General features: G+C 41.9%; 1 protein-coding gene across 5 annotated transcripts in view; it reads right to left on the minus strand.

Moving 5' to 3' along the window:
* The window catches only part of Tet (Ten-Eleven Translocation (TET) family protein), a 105678-nt gene that overhangs the window by 76220 nt on the left and 6494 nt on the right, over positions 1 to 22964 (minus strand). For 3 of the 5 annotated variants that reach the window (XM_066301108.1, XM_066301110.1, XM_066301109.1), the window contains 3 exons: positions 20321 to 20393; positions 14714 to 14977; positions 3841 to 5418 (listed from right to left, as the gene is read on the minus strand). In XM_066301108.1, the coding sequence (XP_066157205.1) occupies positions 3841 to 5187 (1347 nt within the window). In that variant the 5' untranslated portion in view covers positions 5188 to 5418; positions 14714 to 14977; positions 20321 to 20393. Of the gene's footprint in view, positions 1 to 3840; positions 5419 to 14662; positions 14978 to 20320; positions 20394 to 22964 lie in introns of all 5 variants that reach the window. The other 2 variants (XM_066301107.1, XM_066301106.1) reach the window with 2 other exon arrangements.

Below are 22964 nucleotides of genomic sequence, written 5' to 3' on the forward strand. Positions count from 1 at the left end.
AGTTGATTTGGCACATGAGAGCCAAGCTGCGATGCCTCGTTTACTCTCCGAGATGAGGGGCCGTTTTTAGGCCTATTTTGGGCAATTTAGAGAGCACCTTTTAAAAGAAAACACTCATCAATTCAACGTCGAACAGCCTCCTACCTCCGGAATAATGAGGGTTCACGGGTCAATACATGATAGGAATCGGTTCCCGCTCAAAAACGAAACATTTCCAGGTTTCTCCAAAGATTAGGGAGGAGTGATCGTTAAAGAGGTTTGATTTACTGAATCGTTTTCGTTGAAACAAAATTATTGCGCGCCCTGTGGATCTGCGATGTTGCCAGAGCTCGTTTAGTCTGCGCGGCCGTTTCGGTCCACATTTTCGGCATTTTGGAAAAATTCTTGAGTCGGGACTGCGCGAGCGCCGCAGTCAGACTTCCACTTCACTCTCAAAATTTTCCAAAAATTTTGAAAAATTGCCAAAATTTTCCAAAAATTTTGAAAAATTGCCAAAATTTTCAAAAAAAATCAAAAATTTTCAAAAAAAAATCCAAAATTTCTCAAAAAATTTACAAAAAATTTACAAAATTTTGTGCATCAATTTCCGGCGTCAGTATCCGATCTCAAACTCGCAGATTTAAGGGAAAGAAAGCGCAATGAAAACTCATAAATCTCTTCGAAGCAAATAAATTTCGTTATTAATACATCTCGCCACTAAAAAAAATACTGAAAAAACTGTAAAATTTTTTTTATAAATTCGATTAATAACAATAATGAGGCTCCCGGTGGAAATGCGGGCTTCCAAACAAAAATATGATTTATAGCCTCATAGTCGCCTGATTTTTTGCACTCGTCATAAGCGGGTTCGGCCCCTAACAAGACTGCAGACTCTCAAAAATGAAGAAAAACTCGGCCGTGAAGGGTGATTTTTTAACGCTTTGAGACGTTTAAAGGCGTTTTCGTTACATTCAAAAGGGGGAACACGTTTCCGTCCCCAGGCGCCCGCAAAAGTGCCGAAAAAAAATTCGGCAAATTGCAATTTTCGGCTGATTTCGTTCAATTTTTGCATAATAAAAATTCAAACTTAAGCTCAATTCACGTGTCCGAGCGACTTTTGAGAGTTCAGTTTTCAGGGCGGTTTTCCGGGCCCTAAAAAGCTCCGTTTTGGACGCCGCGCTGAAAGTTTTTCAAAATAGTCCGAACGATTTTTTGTAGAGGGGATTTTTCTGCATATTCTGAAAAATTTGATCAAAATCGGACCGCAGGTGAGGGAGTTGCGGCCCTCTAAAATCGCCAAAAAGCTCACGCAAAATGACGAAATTTAGACATTTTTGATGATTTTAAAAAGCGGCAGCTTCCCCATCTGCGGGTCGACTTTGATCAAATTTTCAGTATATACGTAGAAAAATCCCCTCTACAAGATTACTAAGGCCGTATTGGAAAACTTCCACCTCACAGGAACTTTACAAAATGGAGCTTTTTTTAAGACCCCGAAGAGCACTCTAAAAATTAAATTTTCAAAAGTTGCTCGAACACGTGAACTGAGTTCACGTTTGAATGTTCATCATGGAAAATTTGAACGAAATCGGTCGAAAATTACGATTCACAGAATTTTTCTTCCACGTTTCTGAGCGACTGCAATTTTCAGCATTACTATGAGCAGTTCCATGACTTATGATCATCGCGTTTATGATTCGTTCGATTAACAATCAATGCCGGAAATATCCCTCCCAACTTCCAATCACGTTCACCTCCGTTTCACGGATTTCGATCAAATTTGCGATATTTTGCATCGTCGAACTAGTGAGGTTCTTAAAAACGAGTGGAACCATCAAAACTCTCAACGTTACGGGCGAAGTCAACGAAGCCTCAAAGGTCTCCCTGAGACCCGGTCACCACCAGCATGTTAAAAAAAAAAGAATTGTGGCCCTGCTGATGCAGACCCTCGGTAGAACAGACTGGCCCGACCCGGCGTAGCCTAGAGCTACCACTAAAGACGAGTCTTGCGGGTTCGGACAGGACTGAGCCTCCACCTTTGGGATTCGGGACGGGTCGGGCCAGAGTCCCTCCTCGTACTTAGTGAACAAACTCGGGACACAACTTACCTTCTTACCAATTTATTTATTCACATTTAGGGACGTTAAATACTGACACTCAACTCAAAACGGACAATGCAAAATTATGTATCGTCCATGAATAAGTCGGTAAAACAGGCGGCTTTTTTTCAATTTTGGGAGTGACACCGCACAGGCCGCGGAAGTCGTCGAAACCAACCTGAAGTGGCGTTTTCTCGTCAACGTTTCGGAGCCCGCCATCCTCAGGTATGAGGACAGTCCCGGAAGTACCCGACCTCACGCTATACAGTTGTGGGTAAAAGTATGGAATATTTTTTTAAACGGCATTTTGTTGGTGACCATCTTCGTTTTGGCCTTCAAGGTTTGTTGATAAGGTGGAGGTATGTTCCCGAATTCACCGTACAATAGGAATGTTGTTTTTAAAAAAGTTGTTAAATACAATTTGGGAACGAAACCACCATGGGTTCAAAATGTCCCATACTTTTGTCCGCAACTGTAGATGGCGATTTTGCGGTAGAAATTTGCGTATACCACAAAGACCTAACCTCAAAAAACTAATATTGAAAGCTTAGGGGTGCTACTTTGATCTGTGCTCGTCTTAGAGCTGATTTCAGTCAGCGACTTTACGATCATGGAAAGAGTTGGTCATCGACACGCGATTCGTTACTTTGATTTGAACGGTGGTAGTGCCTCCAACACCAAACCGGAGGTGGACTCCACTCTATGGGAACCTGATACTTCGTTGACAATAGTAAAATATTGGACGGCAAATTCCTCGCGTCCAAGGCGACCTCCGCAGTGGACGGCCCCGTGACACTCCAGATCTGACCGCTCCAGACATTCTGCAGAAAGTCTTTCGAAGCTCTACCGGAAGATCGACATATCAAAAAGTACTGGACTTCGCATTTGAGCGAACGATTAAATATGAGAAAGCCGTGCGCAAGACTGGTTTACTCACAAGTGAGCAAGATCAGCACCGTGAGAATGTTCCATGGGCGCAATTGGCAAAGCTTCGCAGCAATGAAACCGAGCTTTTGCGCCGATTCATAACCACCGACGTGGGTCCATGATTTCACACCTGTGACGAAACAATCGGCTTAAAGGGGTGGGGGGGGCTCAACTGATTCAAGGAGGAGAATCGGCTCCCCAGAAGGCGGAAATCGTTTCATCCGCAGATAAGGCGATGACGTCAATTTTTTAAGATGCACGTGTGACGTTTTCCATTGACGATCCCTCTAAGGGACAAACAACGAACGGAAAATCAGGAAAAAGCGGCCACATGTAATGGAAAAGAAGGTCGCGTTTCATCAAGAAAACGCGTACGTCCGTCATCGCGATGGCCGAAATCAATTGAACTCTCTTCAGGCCCCCCCGCTCGCCAGATCTAGCCCCCTGGGATAATTTTCGATTTCCGAACTTGCAAAAATGGCTTGGTGCAAAGAGATTTGCTCATGATGAGGCGATGGAGGACGTGGTCGACGTGTATTTGGAAACATTCGAATTTCCTTGCAGGGAGCAGACCATCGCTGGGAAAAGCGTGTTAAACGCACAGAAGGGCGTGATGAGAAATAGCGGGCCTTTTATAATCTTTTTTTGCTTTAGGTGTTAGGTCGGGTGCTTCGGGGAGCAGCCTCGTGGAATACTCCAAATTAATCGAGTTCAAAGGAGTTAACATGTTTTGGAGGCGGTAGAAAACCTCAAGCCGCTCTGTCGCAATACTGGCGTATAACGACTTATTTACGGACGCTACAGAATTATATGTATAAAGGAGCGTAAAACTCACCTTTTTCTCCGTCAGCTTCTCGCACCTCCGCTGCTTGCAAATTTGATGGCTCTTGTCGTTCCTGCACGGTGCACAGTCGCCGCAATTATCCTTCTTTTGACACCCGATACATTCACCGCACCGCTTCCTCTTCTTCTTCACTTGCTTGTCCATGGAACCACCACTTATGTCGTGTTCCATACCAACCGCCAGACCCGGCTGCGTCTTAAACCCGTCCGTACTTGAAACCGCGGCTACTTGGCCCGAACTTTCCGAACCCAAGTCCATGTTACTTGAGGCCCCGTCACTTTCCGCCGAACTTTCCAGGCTGTTGGCCCGGATTTTCCGCCTCTCTTTCTTCCGGAAATCGTTGCGCGAGGGCGAGGTCAAGATCGAAGAGCCGTTCAGTTTCTTCTCGATTCCGTTGTAGGGGCCGCAGTCGCTGAGGGCCGTTATGGGGTTCTGGAATTGAGTGGGGTGGAGCGCCACATTTTGCAACTTCATGGAAGGATCTCCTTGATGGAGCGCGGCCAGGTGGCCCCCCAACTTGATGTCGGGGTCGGATTTCAACACTGTGACCACAGTGGGGGAAGATATCAGCTGGTTATTCTGGATGATTGCCCCATTCTGGGCTGGAAATAGACTGGCGGAATGTATGGTGTTGTTGATGGTGATGTTTGCAGTCGGATGTGAGTACAACTGGATATGTCTCTCGTCCAAGAACTGCTGCTGGATAGAGGGGATCTCGCGGGCCTGGATCGGGGCTGGCACCAAGGGGTACCCCCGAGGATTTACGGCACTTAAAGTATGAAAACTTGAATTCAAGGTCGTGAGCGTTTGGCCTTGGGGACTTGGGGCCGAGTTGGGAGAAACCGGGGTCAAGTTCGTCAGCGTTGTCAGAGTAGGCTCATTAGTTGCTTCGCTGAAGGCTTGGAACTGGCTTTGGAACGAAGGCAGCTTCGAGGCAGCTCCGTTCTGCGGGGAGAACGTATCGGTGAACACTTGGGTGGTCCCCGCGAAAGCTGAAGTGGAGTCCACAGGTTTCGACTCCCAGGGCCGATATTGGGGCTGCGACGAAATAATGGAAAGTCCGTTTTCGCCCCTCTCGACGAGCCGCGTTTCGGTGTAATAGTCCCAATTTGATATGTCTAACAAGCGCGTATCACTAAATAACCGATCGGACACCGAACTGAACGTTCCACTGGAGTCGATCTCGGATGCAAACGAGGAGAATGGGGGCAAGTTTGCCCCTGGAGGAACATCTTGAACCGTGGAACTTGGAGTCGCCGGAGTCGAAGGGTAAGATGGTGCCAACGTCGTGTAAGTAACCCCGAGCCCGTCGGGATCCTGACTCAACGTTTCGCTCATATCGCTCTTCGCTAACTCATCACTGTGATTTTAGAATATGTGCTGAGGTAAATAAATTCTAGGAAGAAGGTTTCACAAAAATATCCTCTTTATTGTCATTGTATAAATCCTGAATGCTCTCTGAGATGGCCATAAATTTGTACTCTTCGATATTTGTACTTTTGTTTGTATTTGGTATAAAAATAGCATTATCCTCTGTACATCACGTTACGAAGTTTAAAAAAATAACATCTGGAAGGAAAAAATCGAAATTAGACGGAATTCTAAGCGTTTGCGCAGAAATCGGTGCAAACGAACGTGAAGTAAGTGGTGAAATGGCAAAAATGGAGATATGCAAACGAAATTTCCATCGCGGCTGATCCACTGATCGCGATGGATCAGCCCCTGTTGCCTTCGGATAGCTCACGTTCGAACGGTCGTGATCTCATGATTTTTCCCTCTACCGCCAATCAGAGTCGCTAGTCCGCGCAGAATCAATCGACCAAGCACCTATTGCGCCTAAATTTCGAGACATCCTGTATGTGTTCAACTACACGGTCAAAAAAATTACTGCCTGAAAACCGAAAGGGAAAATTTTGAAAAAATCATCGTACAGTAGCGTCATTCGGCGCATGTCGCAGTCACGTATAGTTCGAGTTAGTTCAGGTTAGTTTCGGTTAATATCGCGGCGATTTACGTCTACGGGGTGTCCCAGATTTTTTTAGGAACTTCCGCGCCCTGCTAGAGGTGCAGCATTGAATACAAAAACCGTGAGAATGTCCTCCATACATACAGCGAGGCCCATAAAGTCCGCGTCATATGGGAAGCCCTTTTACCTACGAATTTGGCTAAATTTTGAGTTCGCCTTCGGGTTATGCTTCAGAAGTGATGGAAAATGACATACGAGTCGACTAACAGACGACTGTCTGCAACTGTCAAATTACACTTTTTTTAACATTCAAAATCTACGATTATTTCTCAGAATTTTGAAAAATTACAAAAGTTTTTCGGTTTCTTATTTTCCACCCATACGCCGATTAGGAACTTTCTCGGGCGACTTTCGTTTTTTTAAATTCCCATATGGGTGGAAAATAAAAAAACTTTCCCGTTTGTGATTTTTTCAAAATTTTTGAAAAATAATTTCTCGAAATTTTGGAAAATAATTTCTCGAAATTTTAAAAAAATAATTTCTCAAAAAGTTCGGTTATAGACAGTCACTTGTTGTTCGGTTTGTACGTCATTTCTCGTCCAATGAAATTGGGCAAATTTCGACTTTGCCTTCGAGTTGTGCCTCAGAAATAAATCGAAATTTGCCCAATTTCATTGGTAAAAGAACTTCCCAGGTGATGCTAACTTTCCGGGTCTCACTGTATATGTGCACGCCGAGGAGTTTCTTAAATGCCTACATCAAGAAGGATAAGTGTTGAATTGAGCATACTCGCCTTAATCTGACAATGCTCTATCCGTTAAAGTGAGGGAGATCCCCACACTTTCCCGTAAATTAACAGCCCTCATATCTATTTCCTTGGGTCACTGCTCTTATCGCCTTTTACCCGGTCTAAATAATTGATCTTTCCGAGATATCAACATGCAAGTGGGCAAGACACTTCTTTATATACAAGGTGGTCCCTAAGTGTGTGCCGACGTTCAAGGAGCTGATTCTCTGGCTCTTTCTAGCGCGACATTGTTACATAAATGCCCTAAATTAACTCGTTTTCGAGGTCACGGTGTTACACAGTGAGAAAAATAAAAAAATCTTCTTTGCATTTTCAAAATGGCGCAAGATATTTCCATTGGAACTCGGTCTACCCACGCAGTGGGCCGAACAGTACATTTCCCTTCTGTTTAAGGAAAAATGCTGCTCCCCATAGACGTGCGAAGAATTACCACGTTGCAATTCATGGGGGGGGGGAGGGGGGGGTTACGCCACTGATATTTCCCAAATTGGATAATTTTTTTTAAATAACCGATTCAAAGTACACCGAAAATGTCTTTTGGGCTTTTTTGAGGCGATAAGTCGTTTTTCGAAAAAGAAAATATCCCTGTTGGAAATTGATGGAGAAAAAGTTTGAAAATTCATCCAAGGGAATAAGTACATAAAATAATAATTAATAAAGATATATAATGATAACAATAAAAAGGATATATGCGCGTATCATGGCAAATGATGGTCATTTATTTATTTATATCCAATTCGGAAAGTACCAGTGGCGCGCACCCCCGTTCACCTACGAAAATTAACGTGGCAACCCCTAGGCGCGTCCATGGGTACAGCATTTTTCCTTAAATAGAAGGAAAATGTTCGGTTTCGACTACCGTGCAGGTACGCCAATATCTCGAAAATACGAAGAGAACTATCTTATTTTTTCTATTATTTAACACCCTGCTTCCCTTAAACGACTCATTTTAATGCACAGTTCACGTAGCATTTTCGTCACAGAACAACCCAGAGATTCGCCCCTTTAAATGCCGGAACACCCTCGGGGACCACCCTGTATAATTTTAACTGCCACGAACCTAATAGACAAACGTTGGGTGGTTTATGCTACACTGAAAGAAAATAATTAGTAAAAAAGCTCCTTATTAGTATGAGGAATAGATAGTGTCGGAAATGTGGCACGAAATTGATTTTTTTCTAGTCGATTCCGTTAGTCATTGACCATCTGAGATCATATTTATGCCGAAAATGCATTTTTGAAAGGAGTTTCCCCAACTCCAGGACACACTGGATCAGACCCCTTTGGGGAAACTAAATATCCTGCTCAGCCCAAAATTATAACGAACGGTTGAAAGTGTATCGAGGATACCCAAAAAGTTCCTCATAAGTGTCAAAATATGACATTTCATGTAATGAGAACTAACTTGAACTAACCTGAACTAACTCGAATTAAAAAAAAAATCAATACATTCGTGACTTTCATGAATTGAGACGATCTAGCAAGAACTTTCACGGCCCTTTTGGCGAATATTAAGGAAAAATATCTTGAGATTATCTACGGTTAAAATAATTGAGCAAATAGACGTTACAAGAAGCCTCAGAAATTTTAACTCAACGTTCGTGCGCAGCGAGACTTTTAGGTTAGTTCAGGTTCAGGAAAAGCTCCGTAAAGGACCCGGGAAGATTCTCGGGCGAAACTGCTCAGAAAATAAAAAAATAAAATTAAAAAAAAATTATAATAATTAAAAAAAATGTAAAAATGAGAAGCAACAATTTCGGCAATAAAAAACGGATGATTTCGCCAATTAATCGCAAAAAAATCTCTCGGGAGGTCATTCAGGCTCATCATCAAAAACCCCTAAAAATCTTCTGATAATCGCAGAAATTTCGACAATTTCAAAATTCAAGAAATTAACAAAACGTTTCCGGGAATTCTGAGGCTCGTTAGAATCCGACAGGTCCTTGAGAAAAACTGGAAAACGCACGGGGAAATCCAAGAAGGAAGCGGAAAGTTGGAATACTGAGCGTTGCGTAGTGCCGAATCTCTTAAAAATAAGTACAAAAATCGCCTGCTTAGGACCGAAATTGATGAAGCTAACGAGTTAGTTCTGTATTACAATAAATTATCTAAATTGCGATATTCGTTAAACTGTCAACCTCATAGAAAACGGCAAGTTATATATAAAAAAATTATATATATAAAAAAAATATATATATATATAAAATATATATATATATATATAAAATATATATATATATATATATAAAAAATATATATATATATATATATATAAAACATGCAGAGCCTTTCAAATTCGACCTTCACCGTTGGGATCTCGAAAACTAGAGGAGATACCAAGAAGTTTAAATGGGGGGCGGAATTGCGTAATTTAACGCTTGATCAAAAGCCGGTTTCGAAATTTGAATTTTCCAAGTACCTCCGAAGGTGTGCGGAAAGACTGAAAATTTGGGCCTAAAGCTCAGTTTTATCGTCGCTTTTTCTCAGCTGCACGACGACGCTTTCACACTTGCCATCCGGCCATTTCCCAGCCGGAATATCCAGTGTATCGTCCATAAGAGAAAACAAAGCTGATGACGTTAGCCGAGAGACGAAACGTCGCATCGCAGATCGAAAAACGTCAGCGCGTAACTGAGAAAAAACGCTAAAAAACGATAACTATATATATAATATAATATATAATATATAATATATAATATATTATATAATATATAATATATAATATATTATATAATATATAATATATAATATATTATATAATATATAATATATAATATAATATACATTATATATATTTTTAAATCTCCAATTTTGAGCTTGTTTCGGTTATCTTCGGTACTACTCGGAAAACTGAAATTTTCAAAACGGCATTTGTTCAAGGGCCAAATTGCACAATTTTGCCCCCATTCAAGCTTCTCGGTATCTCTAGTTTCCGAGATCCCAACGAACTTGCAATGCCCTGTATAGTCTAAATGGTCCGACGACGTGATTCTGAGCTACACGCGTTTTCCAATTATTGATTTCTCTTTGTGTAGTGACTCATTTCAACTTTAAGAACGGGCGCTAGTAGCCAGTGGCGTAGGTCACTTCATTTTGACCCCGCACGGAGAGCGGAGAGGGAAAAATGCCCGGGGGTATTTAATCTAGCTTTTATGCATGAGAAACGGGACGAGACGTAGCGTGAGTTGGGGTGACGTTACAGTGATGTAAAGTTTCGAAATAATGAACCGAAACATGCCTGGGCCAAGGTCGTGACTCGAGGCAGCGCCTCAATCACATGTTACGAAATGATCTTGATGACCTATAGCTTAATTGCCTATCGATTTCCAGCAAAAACATAAAATTACAAATCGCCAATAAAGCTTTAACGTTCACCTTCGAAGCGAGAAAACGCGTTTACTTGTCTCGTTGGAGTTTCCATTCGAAACCGATTAACTCCGTTTAAAATGTTAAAATGGCCGCTACTGGCTGCGCACAACCCGTGACTACCGTGCGCGAGAGGAAAACATTTCGAAATAACGATCCTGATGACAACTGACATGTGACGTTCGTGACGCGTGACAGAGTGAGGTTGGTTCCTTTCTCATTAAAAAGAAAATAATTATATAAAATTGCAATTCGTTAATTTGATTTTAACTCATTTCCATCTTTGAAGCGAGAAAATGCTCTCTCGTGCCTCATCGAAGTTTCGATTTTAAATGAATTCTTTCCAGCTCCCGTGCGGGAAAATGGCATGGTCCTGCCACTGGTCACGCACAACTCATGGCACTACAGTTCGCGAGAGCAGGAATAACAGAAACGACGACCGTGACCTCTCCTTAACACGGAAATGCGTTACGCATCGCACGACGCCTCATTTCGCCTGCGTACGCCGAACGCGCCGAATCCTCCGGGTTTTGCTCTATCTCCACCTTTGTGCCTTTCTTTCAATACTCCGGCTCTAAGCTTCAGCCGGGCGCTGAGTTGCCAATTTCATCTCACACTACTCGAATGATTCAAAACCGTAGAACTTTGCGTCTCAATTCCGAACTGAGCCATAGCGCCAAGTTACTCTGGTCAGGTTTTTAACATAGAGAAAACGGCGTTATTCTGACACTACTTTGAAAAAAAAAACAAAAAGAAAAAAGTGCTTCGAGGAATGGGATAAGCGGACGCACGCACTTTACGCACGGAAATATGAGCGCAAAGTAAATTTTGCACACGCTGCGGCCAGATGCGGTGCGAAAACCTGCGAGAGTCACTTTTCACACTCGGAAAGCTCCCGACGGTGTTGTACAATAAATAAGTGAACCCCGACTAACTTGAAGCACGTTTCATAGTTATGCTGTACGGGTCTGCGAGCGAAAGTGTGCAGTAAAGAGACTACATCGAGAAGCGTAGGACGGGGAACAAATGATGATTATTCTTTATCGAGCGAAGCGTGCAGTAAAGCTGCTTTATCGCACACATTTGACAATTGAAGTTCGCACTCTGCCACTCTGCACGAACTTCAATAGCGAGGCAGTCATAACGAGTCACGAGAAGTTAATGTCTTTCCTTGATAATGACGTTTTTTCCACGGGCGCTTTCGCGTCTTTTAGAGCGGGAAAAGGACCAGATGCTATTTTCCCGCACTAGTGCGGGAAAGTGTCGTTAACGGTTATTTTACTAATCGCCTGAAAGCGACTGGGACATATGTTCATTAGACAGAGTGTCTAGCGTCACAGATGCTCGCAGAAAAAATATTGTTAAAATACGGTGCGGAAAGTGTCTTTGCCGCATTTGACTGCCTGCCTGATCTCCGCTTCACGTTTTTCGTGCAAAGAAGAAAAGTAACTATTTCCTGAAGCAAATGCGGAAAGAGATACTTTGTCGTACGCGATTGCCGTTGCGCAAACGACGCTAAGAAGTCTATAGATAAATGTAAATGGTGCGAAAGACCTTTTCCGCACGAGATCGGGACAGAATTTTTCATATTGCTAACTCAAATGCAAACTTTTTTAACCTCCAAGGGAACAAAGTAGTATGTGTGAATTTCATAAATTTCTGAGGGAAATGGCAAAACTTTCGCTAGTAGCTCTGCCGCACATGCGTAGGAAATAGTTACTTTCTGGAGCGTGCGGTAATGTTGCTCTGCCGCATGCGTTTGCAAAATGAAAGTGCCAACTGTGCGGTAACAGTATAACACATTGGGAGATTAGTAAGAGTTTGTTGCAAGTTGCAATCGAGGCGAAAGTTTGCAACAGGAATTCAAGCAAAATCCGCAGTTTCAGGGAGTTAAATGATACGTTTTACTTTCGAGTTACCTTCAATTATTTTCTCTATGATCAACGAAAGACGTTTTTAACTGATAAATCAACAATAAACCTTTTTTATATTTTGACCCGAATGAATAAATTTTTTTAGTGTGCGATAAAGTAAGGCACCCCGTGCGGAAAACATGAATTAGTGCGGTAAAACTACATTGCCGCACGCGAGGACGGAAATGCTTGCGCGTCAGCGACTATCGCGAAAGACGTTTGATGCACATCGCCTTGTTTTCCGTGGGGTAAAAATTTTCCCAAAAGCGTGCGGCAAGGTCGCTTTTCTCGTGCGCTAATTCATGTAACTCATCAAAAATTTGTGTTTCATGCATGTCCCTGGCGAAAGCTTCTTGTTTGTCTCGCTTGGGGCGATTCTTACACGGCAGAGAATAATTCTCCGCATATTTAAGGTAAATAATTAACAAGCGTTTAACATTTAAATAAATAAATAAATAAACGAGCGCGTTCCGCGGAAAATCAAGGCAGAAATTAGTTCTTAGTAAGATTCTACTCGGGGAAACTCGAACGACGGCAGCGAACTTGTTTGGGAAACTATAATATTCGGGACTTTCGGGCAATGCATTAAAGGAAATTTTATTCAAACTGAAGTGGTTTTCCTCCAATTTCCGGCAAAAACTTCTGTTTAGTTTTTCCAGCATCGCCAATCAACGGCCCAAAACGTCTTACACCGGTAAATATTGTCTGGGCCTTTAGGCCTTTAGGCCCTTAGGTTAGGTCGATGGAATACTCCATCGCTAATGAAAATGTGAAATTCTAAATAAGATTTTCTTTCCACGGTACAAGTTTACTTCCGCTTCGAGTCATTCTCGCGCGGGAAATGAGCCGTTTCCGCACTCGTTAGGTAATTCGACGTAACCGAACATTATCCCGGTCGACGAAATGCAGGTTTTCCTCCAATTTTTGACGAATTCTAACTCGGCCAAAGCGTGGAAACTGACTTCAGGGTGTTTTCGACTCGAGCAGTTCGGAGGGCGGCAACCCGGTGCCAGGGACCACTTTCCGCACTGACGGGTGTTAGATCGTTCACTGTTATGAATATTTTGTTTCTATTGTCGAGCGTTTTCTGTTCGGTCCTAGCAGAGCAGCTGAAACTTATTTTTAGCGCGTTTCCGCTTAGAATAAATTCGACGTCATTCATCTCGTGGGGAATGGATCACTTTCCGCACTTCCTATTTGTTTGATCGTAACGGAACGCATCTCACTCGGAAAATCGCAGAGCTTTCCCTGGCCGTGCGGGCAAACGGTTCTTTTCAATGTTGTCAATGGGAAAAAAATATATTTCCAGTGTATCTTCGCCTCCCGTGAATAGCGCCCGGAAAAGCTCCCGCGATAAGGCATCACTTTTCGCACCGCTACGGCGGGGAAGTGCTACGTCAAACGATCCCGTGGAAATCGTCGGAATTCGTGAAGTTCATTCAGAACGGCTCGAATTGGCAACAGCGATCATTCAAACACGCAGTACTCATAGGAGCTTTTCCCTTAATGCCCCAGAAAAACATGCATGGCCTGCGTCACCAAAAAGGGCTGTTTATAAACATTTATCTTTTTGTTTTCTTTCCCTCCGAATACTCAAGCGTGGGCTGCGTGCTCTGTTATTCTTTATGAAGGAGAATCTATTTACGTTTCTCGGTCGCATCGAACAATCGATATGTACCTAAGAAACTCGATTATGAGGGAGAAAAATGATCGAAAGGCGGTTAAGTTCCCGCACTGGAGCGCCATTTTATTCACCGCCCGAGCTGCATTCGCACGATTCTATCATAGACTTTATGAATTTTCGTGAACTTCCCGATATCGACCCGACGCACAGAAAACGCGGGGCAGTAACGTCTGACGGGTCCCATCGGCAAAGGTCAAACAGACCGAGGGATGAACAGCCCCAGTGGGGCATGCTGGCGACGCACTAAAGCCGGAGGAACGAGCCGATTACGAAAAACGAAGCGCCGAGAAAAATTGAAAAAAAAAAACGAGCTTTGAGGGAAAAAAACGAGCTTTGAGGGAAAAAAAGAGCTTTAAGGGAAAAAACGAGCTTTAAAGGAAAAGAATGAGCTTTAAAGGGAAAAAACGAGCTTTAAAGGGAAAAAACGAGCTTTAAAGGGAAAAAACGAGCTTTAAAGGGAAAAAACGAGCTTTAGGGAAAAAAATGGGCTTTAAGGAAAAAACGAGGTGTAAGAGAAAATATGAGCTTTAAGGGAAAAAAACGAGCTTTAAGGGAAAAAAACGAGCTTTAAGGAAAAACAACAAGCTTTAAGGGAAAACGACGAGCTTTAAGGGAAAAAAACGAGCTTTAAGGAAAAACAACAAGCTTTAAGGGAAAACGACGAGCTTTAAGGGAAAAAAACGAGCTTTAAGGAAAAACAACAAGCTTTAAGGGAAAAAAAACGTATTTTACTTGCTGAAATCTAGAAACGATCAGTCCAAACCTTCGTGGTGATCAGTGGCATTTCCGTTTGAAGTTAGGCGCGCACAAGAAGCGATTGCCATTGAGGCCTCCTCACAGCGCGAACTTGCCCCCGTGGAGGAATTCGCGGGGCGACTGAGGAGGAAAAGCGACTTTTAATGGAACCGAACGTCGCGGGGCACTGAAACGCATTTTCACGACCGTTTTTGGGGAGAACTTACGCGTGTGGCAAAAAAATACGAAGCCGGCAGTTGAAACTCGCCGACGCTACGAGGGATTGTCATGCAAACTCTACTCATGCAAGGGATGGGGCGAAATAAAATCTATGGAAGTACCTATTGTAAAAATACCAAAAATCCACAGAAGGGCTAAAAATCGTAACTGACCCTGGTAAAATAAAAAGTTCGTACACACCACCACAGCACGCACGATGTCTTCAACTGGCCTCCGATTTACGCACACTTTGAACGCTCCGTGTCTCGCGCCGTGGTGCACATCTGCCGCTACTTTGCACCAATCAGGATCGGGGCCCCTTTTATTCGGCCCCATTCGCAGTCCTTTCGTGTCAGGATCGGAGCTTTGGGCTTGCAGACTCGTATTTTTTAACTATTTCCCTTTATTTGCCTTCTTCCTGGATGTGCGATTGTGGCCTGTGTGGAGGTGAATTTTAAATACACCGAGTCCCAAAAAAAAGTGGCTCGCCCGATCCTTTTGCCGAATTCGACGCCTTATGGCTTTTGCACCAGTTATTGGGATTCGATGATTTTTTCGACGCCTCGCAGCCCGTTGGCCATTAGTGCAATTGGAAGAAACGGGTTTTGTTCCTTTCCCCGTGGAAGTTAGTGGAAAAATTCGTGCCCGTGCTCTTCATCATTTATTATTATTTTTTTAAATCGATAATTCAGTTCGCCTTTAAAACTGTCGGAATTGCGGCACTTTTACTGGATTCGGCGGGTAATCCAAGCCAAATCGACGCATTGCGAACCCGAAGGGCACTAGTTTAACATGTTTGCCGGAAAATCGCGTTGCAAAATCCCAAAAATCGAATAAACTCAGTTTCACCTCTAGCAGCTCTTAGAGATTCCACTCTTCGTGGCGTACTCGAATTCGGTACGACTTGTCTGGTACCACGTACCACTCTTCGACCAATGCATCGCGCATTCCTTCTAGATTTGCTGGAGGCCCATCGCGGGAACGCGCCCTAATTCGTCCCACAGACGGTCAAGTGGGTTCAAATCTGGACTCTGCGGAGGCCATTGCAATGTATCGATACCGGCAGTTGCTATGAGGTTTCGAACGATTCCTGCTGCATGTGGTCTGGCACTGGGACTAAATTAGGACCAGCTAACTCAGCGTGCTGCTGTAAGATGTCGTCAGTGTAGATTTGCGCTGTCATTGATTGCCCAGGGGGGAAAACATGAAGCGGTGTACGTCCGTCCATGGAAATTCCACCCCGGGCCATGACTGAGCCTCCATTAAAATGCTGGCGCTCTATAAGCGACTGTTGGTTGGATTTTTCGTCCAATCTTCGCCACCATCACTTTCGACCGTCAACCATATTGAGACACGGGACCGTTCTTGAACGTTCCGTTGTTCGTAAGTTGGGACAAAGTTTTTTCGAGCTCTGCGGTGCTCTGGAGGCAATTTAGGACCTTTTGCAGGCCTCCTTGCTTTAAGATCTACTTCCTGGAGCCGTCTACAAACAGTTTGTCGGCTAACTGTGGTACCTCGAACTTGTCGGGGGTTTTGTTGCGCCTCCACTGCGATACTTCATCGATTTCGTAGAACTTGTAGTTTCGCGCAGCGATCTTCTCCGGGGGTTGTTTTTCTGGGGGCGACCAGATTCAACCCGCCCTTCGAGCTGCATTTCCAGTTTTTTCGTACTTTTAAATACCTCTATGCGCCGTGGTTAAAAGAATACCGACTGCGCAACGTCAAACGTCAAGTATGGTTGCAATTGTTTTCTCGCAGCCTACTTGAGTTCAGTACTGTTTTAGTAAGTGAGGGTTTGTGCACGCAGGGCTCCAGTGAAAATGCTGCGATTTCGACAATTTTAAAAGTAAAATAATGAATTGAGGAACAGAATGTTCGCTAAAAAGGGCACTTTCCAACAACGTTTAAAAACTTTCAACATAACGGCCGCATTTGTGCACAGAGTGGTTTAAAAAAATAATAAAGAATATGAATCTGAATTTTTCCATTAGCTTCCACGAAAAAATGAACAAAATCCGTTTGCTTTCTCCACATTTAAAGCCAACCATAAAGCCACAAAGGCCATGAATTTCGGGAAAATTATTAACCTCGAATGAGTGGTACAACGTTTATAAACCTTCAAATTTGGCAAAAAAATCGGACGAGTCACTTTTTTTGGAACGCAACGTTGCCAAGGTGCCCAAAAAGGTTAAACGAGGGCCGCCGCAATAGAAAAAAAGTTGGGGCCCTCGGGAGACATTAGATTCTAAGCAATTTGCGCCTCAAATTTCATTAATCATGTCCCTCACACGACCACCTTCATAATATCATGGCCGATAATAAAGCCATGAACAGAGTTTTTCGCAGACGTTCAGCAGAAAGGGGGACTTTTTGCCGCGGAGCGAAGGGGGCTTGAAGGTGAAAGAGATGGAGAGGGGGCTGAATGGGGCGAGGTTCGCAGTGTTGAGAGCTGGGGTTAAAGGTTAAAACCACATTTGAAATTTTGAAAAAACAACATTTTTTACTAGATATTTATGAAAAAACAAAAAAAATTAAAAGAAAAAAAAATGCAAAGCAAAAATTGTGGATAATTTTTCTGCAACTGTGATAAAACACGTCAATTGTTTTGCAAAGTGGTCGTGAGGTATGACAAAAACTTGCATTTTTTGAAATAAAAAAAAAAACGGACCTCTAAAATAGCACATTTTCCCCCTTTTTAGCGATATAAAACTTGAACATTTTATGTTTTAACGAGCCTAAACTGCGACACTTTTAACTGCTTTAATTAAAATATATTTTTTATCTTGGTAATTAATATAAATAAAATTAAAATAAATAGTTGCTGGTAATAAACAACCGAAAACATCTCAAAGGCTCAAATATTATTTAGTGTTTAAGTGAAAAATATTGACTCAATCACGAAACTAAAAACCTCGAAAAATTGCATACAACTAGAACTTGTACATTTACATAATATAGTAAATAATTTAGCAAACGAGTACATAAGTAAATAATCAATATCCATGATAAATAACGGCCAAAAAGACCGCCATTTTTTATTAAGTTTTTGACTTCATTTGTGTATTAATTGGCAGTTTTACTGTTGCAAAAGCCAATTAGGAAGAACATTAAATAACAGTTAAAAATGCTATTTTTTCGTCATTTTTGGAAAAAAGTCAAGTCTTTTAACATTAAAAAGGGGGAAAAATGCCATTTTTTACCTCCACTTTTTAATGCGGTTTCCATTTAAAAAAATGTAAATTTGTGTCATATCACGGGAACAGCAACTTAAAAAAAACAAAATTTACGTATTTTTTTCATATTTGCAGAACAACCACCTACAACTTTTGTATAGACACGTTTTTGATACCACCGACCCTAAAGGGACCACAGACGTCCTAGTTTTCTGACCTACTTTGGTTTCCCGTCAATATCTAACGAACCATCACTTTTTTGAAACTTCGAATGTGGCCTCAACCTCAGCTCGCGAAACTTCAAATTTTTCCCCATTTAACCGACCCCCCACGTCTTTCAGTTTCTAAGATCCCTTTGCTACGAGTGAAAAATACTCGTCCTGAGTAGAAACCAGTGCGCACTGGAGATACTTCATCCTCGGTGCGGCAAACTAGCCTCTCCCGCACCAAAATTGGTGCAGTAATGGTGCTTTTCCACACACGAGCGAGGAAGTCGCACCGCTAGTGCGTTAACAGCCATAGCTCCCGGTTTTCCGTGGGGTGAAAACGTGCTTTTTGCTGCAACTTGGCAGGAACATAATCGAATTTAAAGAAAATCGCTTGAGAATGTGAAAAATTGCAGTCGCAACGAGGGTGGGGCACCACTCCAAGGCGCTGGGTAGGTTAGAAAAGACTACCAAATTAATTAACGAGCTTAGAAAAGCGAAAACGAGGATAAAACAGGAGTTGCCCGAAGGACGCAGCGGAAAGTACTTTTCGCACGTTCGTAAAAAAGTCAAAAAAATGGTTTTTTGTTGCCGCAAAGACAACTTTGCCACATTGCGTGGTCGCAATGCGGCATACGTATACGTTAACGTCTTACCTATACGTAACTTTCCCGCTTTCCGTTACGTCACTTTTCTCGCAAGATAAGGACTCCTTATCCCACGGTAAACAACAGTTTTGCTTGTATCGATTCTGGGTATAAAATGTGCACGATGAGTGCTAAACCTACAGATATGGATCCGGTAAGTGTCCCAGCTAAAACGAGAGCGGGCCTACCTAATGGGGCCTTCGAAACTTACGTCTAACATCATTAAAATCATAAAACTATTACTCAATGAGCCGCAAAATCAAAGGTCAAACGTGTGTCTCGTCGGAAGATATTATGTCTACCTTCGGGCCTTAGAAACCCAACTTCAAGATCATTACATCATTATCGTGAACGTCCTCAAAAGAAAATTTATTACAATGGAGACGATAGCCATATACAGGGTGTCCCAAGTTTTAGGGATCAAACTTTAACCGCGATTTCTACATAGAAAAATAATCGTAATTTGCCACACGGGATATGTCCCAAAACTGTGTCGTGGAAGGGGTAGAGTGCGTTAAAGTGTTCGTAGAAACTAACAAGTTTATTAATTTCTTATCAACCACGTGACATGTTTTATTGCAATTTTATAGGCGATACTCGCAAGAAACTGCCAAGTTTTTGAAGTAAAATGTGATTTTAAGTTTAAACAGTAGCGCGGGCCGAGGGTGCCACCTTGAATATATTTATAAAGAAAAGAAACGTACGGCACTGATTAAAAAAATAAATAAAAATCACACTTGTAGTCTACGCTCGTTTTTGAGTGAAAAAAGATCAATTTTTTTCCTCATGCACCGCTTTTAGAATAAAAACATTAAAATCACCTTAACGCACCAGCAGTAAACTCTCCCAATTGTTATCTTAAGGATAATTTACAGGTAATTTTCATTTTTTTAATGAAAGTTAATTAAACAACTGACAATTAATAAATTGTTTAATGTTATTGTATTTTCCAGCCACTGGTCGCGGTTTAATCCATCGAGCCCGATGCATTTTGGACCCCGACGAAGGGGGCAGAAGTTGGCGACAGAGAAAAAACGTTATAAAATTTAATAATGTTTAATAATTTGTTAATTATTAAATTTTTTATCTATTTTATAAAAAAACAAATTAAAATTTCCCCATCATCGATTGTAAGATAACGATAAAAACAATTATTTTTAGTGCATTAAGACGATTTTTCATTGTTTTTTTTTTACTTTAAAACGGAGTATTTTTTCAAAAATCATTGCAGACTACAAACGAGAATTTTATATCACAAAAAACCAGTGCCGTACAACTTTTCCTTTAAATATATCCAAGTTAGCGCCCAGGCGCACGCTACTGACGAAATCAAACATATTTTTCCTTGAAAAATTCGTTGTTTTGGTGTGAGTACCGCCCAAAAAATCCCAATTAAATGTGTCAGGCGATTTATGAGAAATGAAAAAATTCCTAGTTTTCCAGGAAAACTTTAACGCATCCGTTTTCCTATTACGAAACACTTTTGGGGCATGACTCATGCAACGAACTACGACTATTTCCCCGTGGAGAAATCGTGGTTAGTTTGACCCCCAAAAATCGGGACACCCTGTATAGTTGTACGTTCCATGCACACTATCGCTTAGTGATTCACAAACTAATGAGCCCCGGTCCAGGCTCGCCATTAACTCATTATTCCATACGTTTTTGAACTCGTTAATTTAACTTTTACTCAATTAACGTCCCAGTTCAGTCAGGGGAAAATGGAGCCTGTAATTGACCCACGTGAAACTTACTCGTCTATACTTAACTGGAAACTTAGGTCTAACTTCATCAGAACCGAAATCCATTACTAAACCGTGCGGCAAACTGAAAAGAAAAACATGTAAGGTAAATGTCTAAAAAAGAGCGTTTTTTCGTATGTTAAAGGGAAATTAGAAATGCCCTTCTAGGCGTTCGCAATCGCAACCCAAATACAAAAAGTTGTGGCCCTATACAGGGCGGCCCTCCGGGAAGTGCCTTGATGGGTGGCGGGAGAACCATAATTTGGAGAAATCTTACGTAGGAAGAGGAAATTTAACTTTTTAATTAGGAAATAAAATAATTCACACAGGAACCCGCATTTTTCGCAGCGCCATCGTGTCAAGCTCGTGGTTCCTATAGTGCCCCATGCGAAAAAATCAAGCGGAGATAGATCAGGCGAGCGCGGCGGCCAAAGGTGTGGTCCACTGGTGGCAGTCCACCGGTCAGCAAGAAGGTCTTGCAGAAAAACGCTTACCAGATGACCGTTATGAGGGGGAGCTCCGTCTTGCTGATAAAATCTTTGATCGTTTAGTGGCAGGTTGTCCGGATAATTTATTTCGAAATTCTGAAAAAAATCCAAACAGTCCTCACATAACAATAAATAAATAAATAAATAAATACGGTCGATGAATAAGGAACAATTAGAATTTTCGTTTAATTATCACCATTTAGATTTTCTTCATACAGCGCGGACAAAAAGTCCGGGACAAATTGATTTAAGTTTATTTTCGGAAGAAACGCTGAGACCCGTCAGTTTTTCGTTTTTAACTGCGGTTTTTCTGAGGGTAAACACACGTATACAGGGTAACCAAAAACCAAGTTACGACAACAAACTTCGTTTCTCCAAATGGAAACGTGTATTTTTCATTCCACTTTTGTATTCTGCTTCAAACTCTCAGCATAGCTCATGAGGCACGTCTTACCCCCTGAACTCCCCAGTTATCGATAAATTTGCAGTTGAATATCATAAAGAGCACTCACGGGATAAACTCATCTAACTGCAGCATGTGCCACACTTAAACTCGATCAGTTGTGATTTTCCGCGAGTTAAAGTTAAAAATGATAAAAAAAAACAACAATTAACATTTAATCGCTTCGTTAAAAGTTGGAAACTTCTTCCATTAATTGTCAATAACCTACAAGATCGATAAACTCTTTCTGCACATCCCTAACTATTTCCAGAGCGAGTGATCGTATTTCATGAGAGATTCCGTGCCTTAGGTCCTCCATGTTAATTGGTTTAGTTTGGAAAAACTTACCTTTAAGGCAACCCCACGGATAAAAGTCGAGAGGGTTTAAGTCGGGAGATCCGGGCGGCCATTCAATAGACCCCCCTGCCAATCCGTCGGTTTTTAAAGGTATTATTCAGATAAGCACGAGCCATTGCTGAGTAATGAGGCGGGGTCTTGTTGTAACCAAATATTACGGTGGGGTAAATCCGGATTATCTCCTTCAGGAAATGGTGCGGCACGGGCTGCATCATCTTCCAGAAACTTCAAATAACTTTGACCGTTTAAAGTCTCGTCAGAAAAATCGGCCCTATAAAGGCATCGCCCTCGATTCCACACCGCGCATTTATTTTTTTTGTCTATACTGGGTGTGTGCCCTTTTTTCATCCAGTTTGAATTTGCGTGTCGAGTTGACCGTTCAAGCAAAATGTGGATTCGTCAGAAACAAAAACAATATTTTTTACAAAATCAGGATCTCTAAAAATCATTTCTTGATCGTCTTCATAAAGATCCTGAAGGATTCGCATCTGCGAACGGTGGTACTCATTCGAACGCAGTACATTCAATGCTGTTTCCTTCGCAATGTCCAGACTTGCAGCCATCTTGTTAGAATTAATATGTTGATTTTCTTGAATTAGAAATTGGGACATTTTTCATTGAATGAATGACACACTTCTTGAGTCCCTGTCTGCCCCTCTCGTAACAAGAATTCCTGTCCTCTCAGCCTCAGTGAGTTCCATTTTGGCACTAAAACTCAAAATAACCTGTTAAATTTCTACGATAAAATTTGAAATAAATGACGATGGACAAAAGAAAACGAAGAAAGAACAGTACAAAGGTTACAATAAGAATATTTAACTACATAAAAAGGTTTATTGAGTAAGCTACCAAGGTAATCTCCATGACAACCGAGATTAGCTGAGGCGAATTGACTTACAGCTACAGGAATTTTGTTCCGAATTCATTTGTAAATTTCCCAAAAACTGTTGAGTTTAGGTATGGGAGATGCTACACGGAATTTGCGTAGAAGTTGAGGCAGAATCCGGAAACGGAACGAAAAATACACGTTTCCATTTGAAAAAATTAAGTTTGTCGTCGTAGCTTGTTTTTTGGTCACCCTGTATACATGGATTTAAAGTCAGAAAAACGTTTTTTCCGGAAATAAATTTAAATGGGGATCAATGAACCAAAATTCAAATTATACTTCGTTCATCGACAGTATTTATTTATTCACAGGTGAAAGTTATTTGGAAACAAATTATTTGAGCCACCCTCCACCAAACGACCACACACAAATATTTTATCATCATGACGGAGCTTCCCCCCATAACGGTCACCTGGCTGGCGATTAGCTGCAAAGCCTTCTTGCTGCCCGCTGGATTGCCGGCAATGGACCGCACCGTTGGCC

This window comes from Euwallacea fornicatus, chromosome 38, assembly GCF_040115645.1.
Source record: "Euwallacea fornicatus isolate EFF26 chromosome 38, ASM4011564v1, whole genome shotgun sequence".
Taxonomy (NCBI): Eukaryota; Metazoa; Arthropoda; class Insecta; order Coleoptera; family Curculionidae; genus Euwallacea; species Euwallacea fornicatus.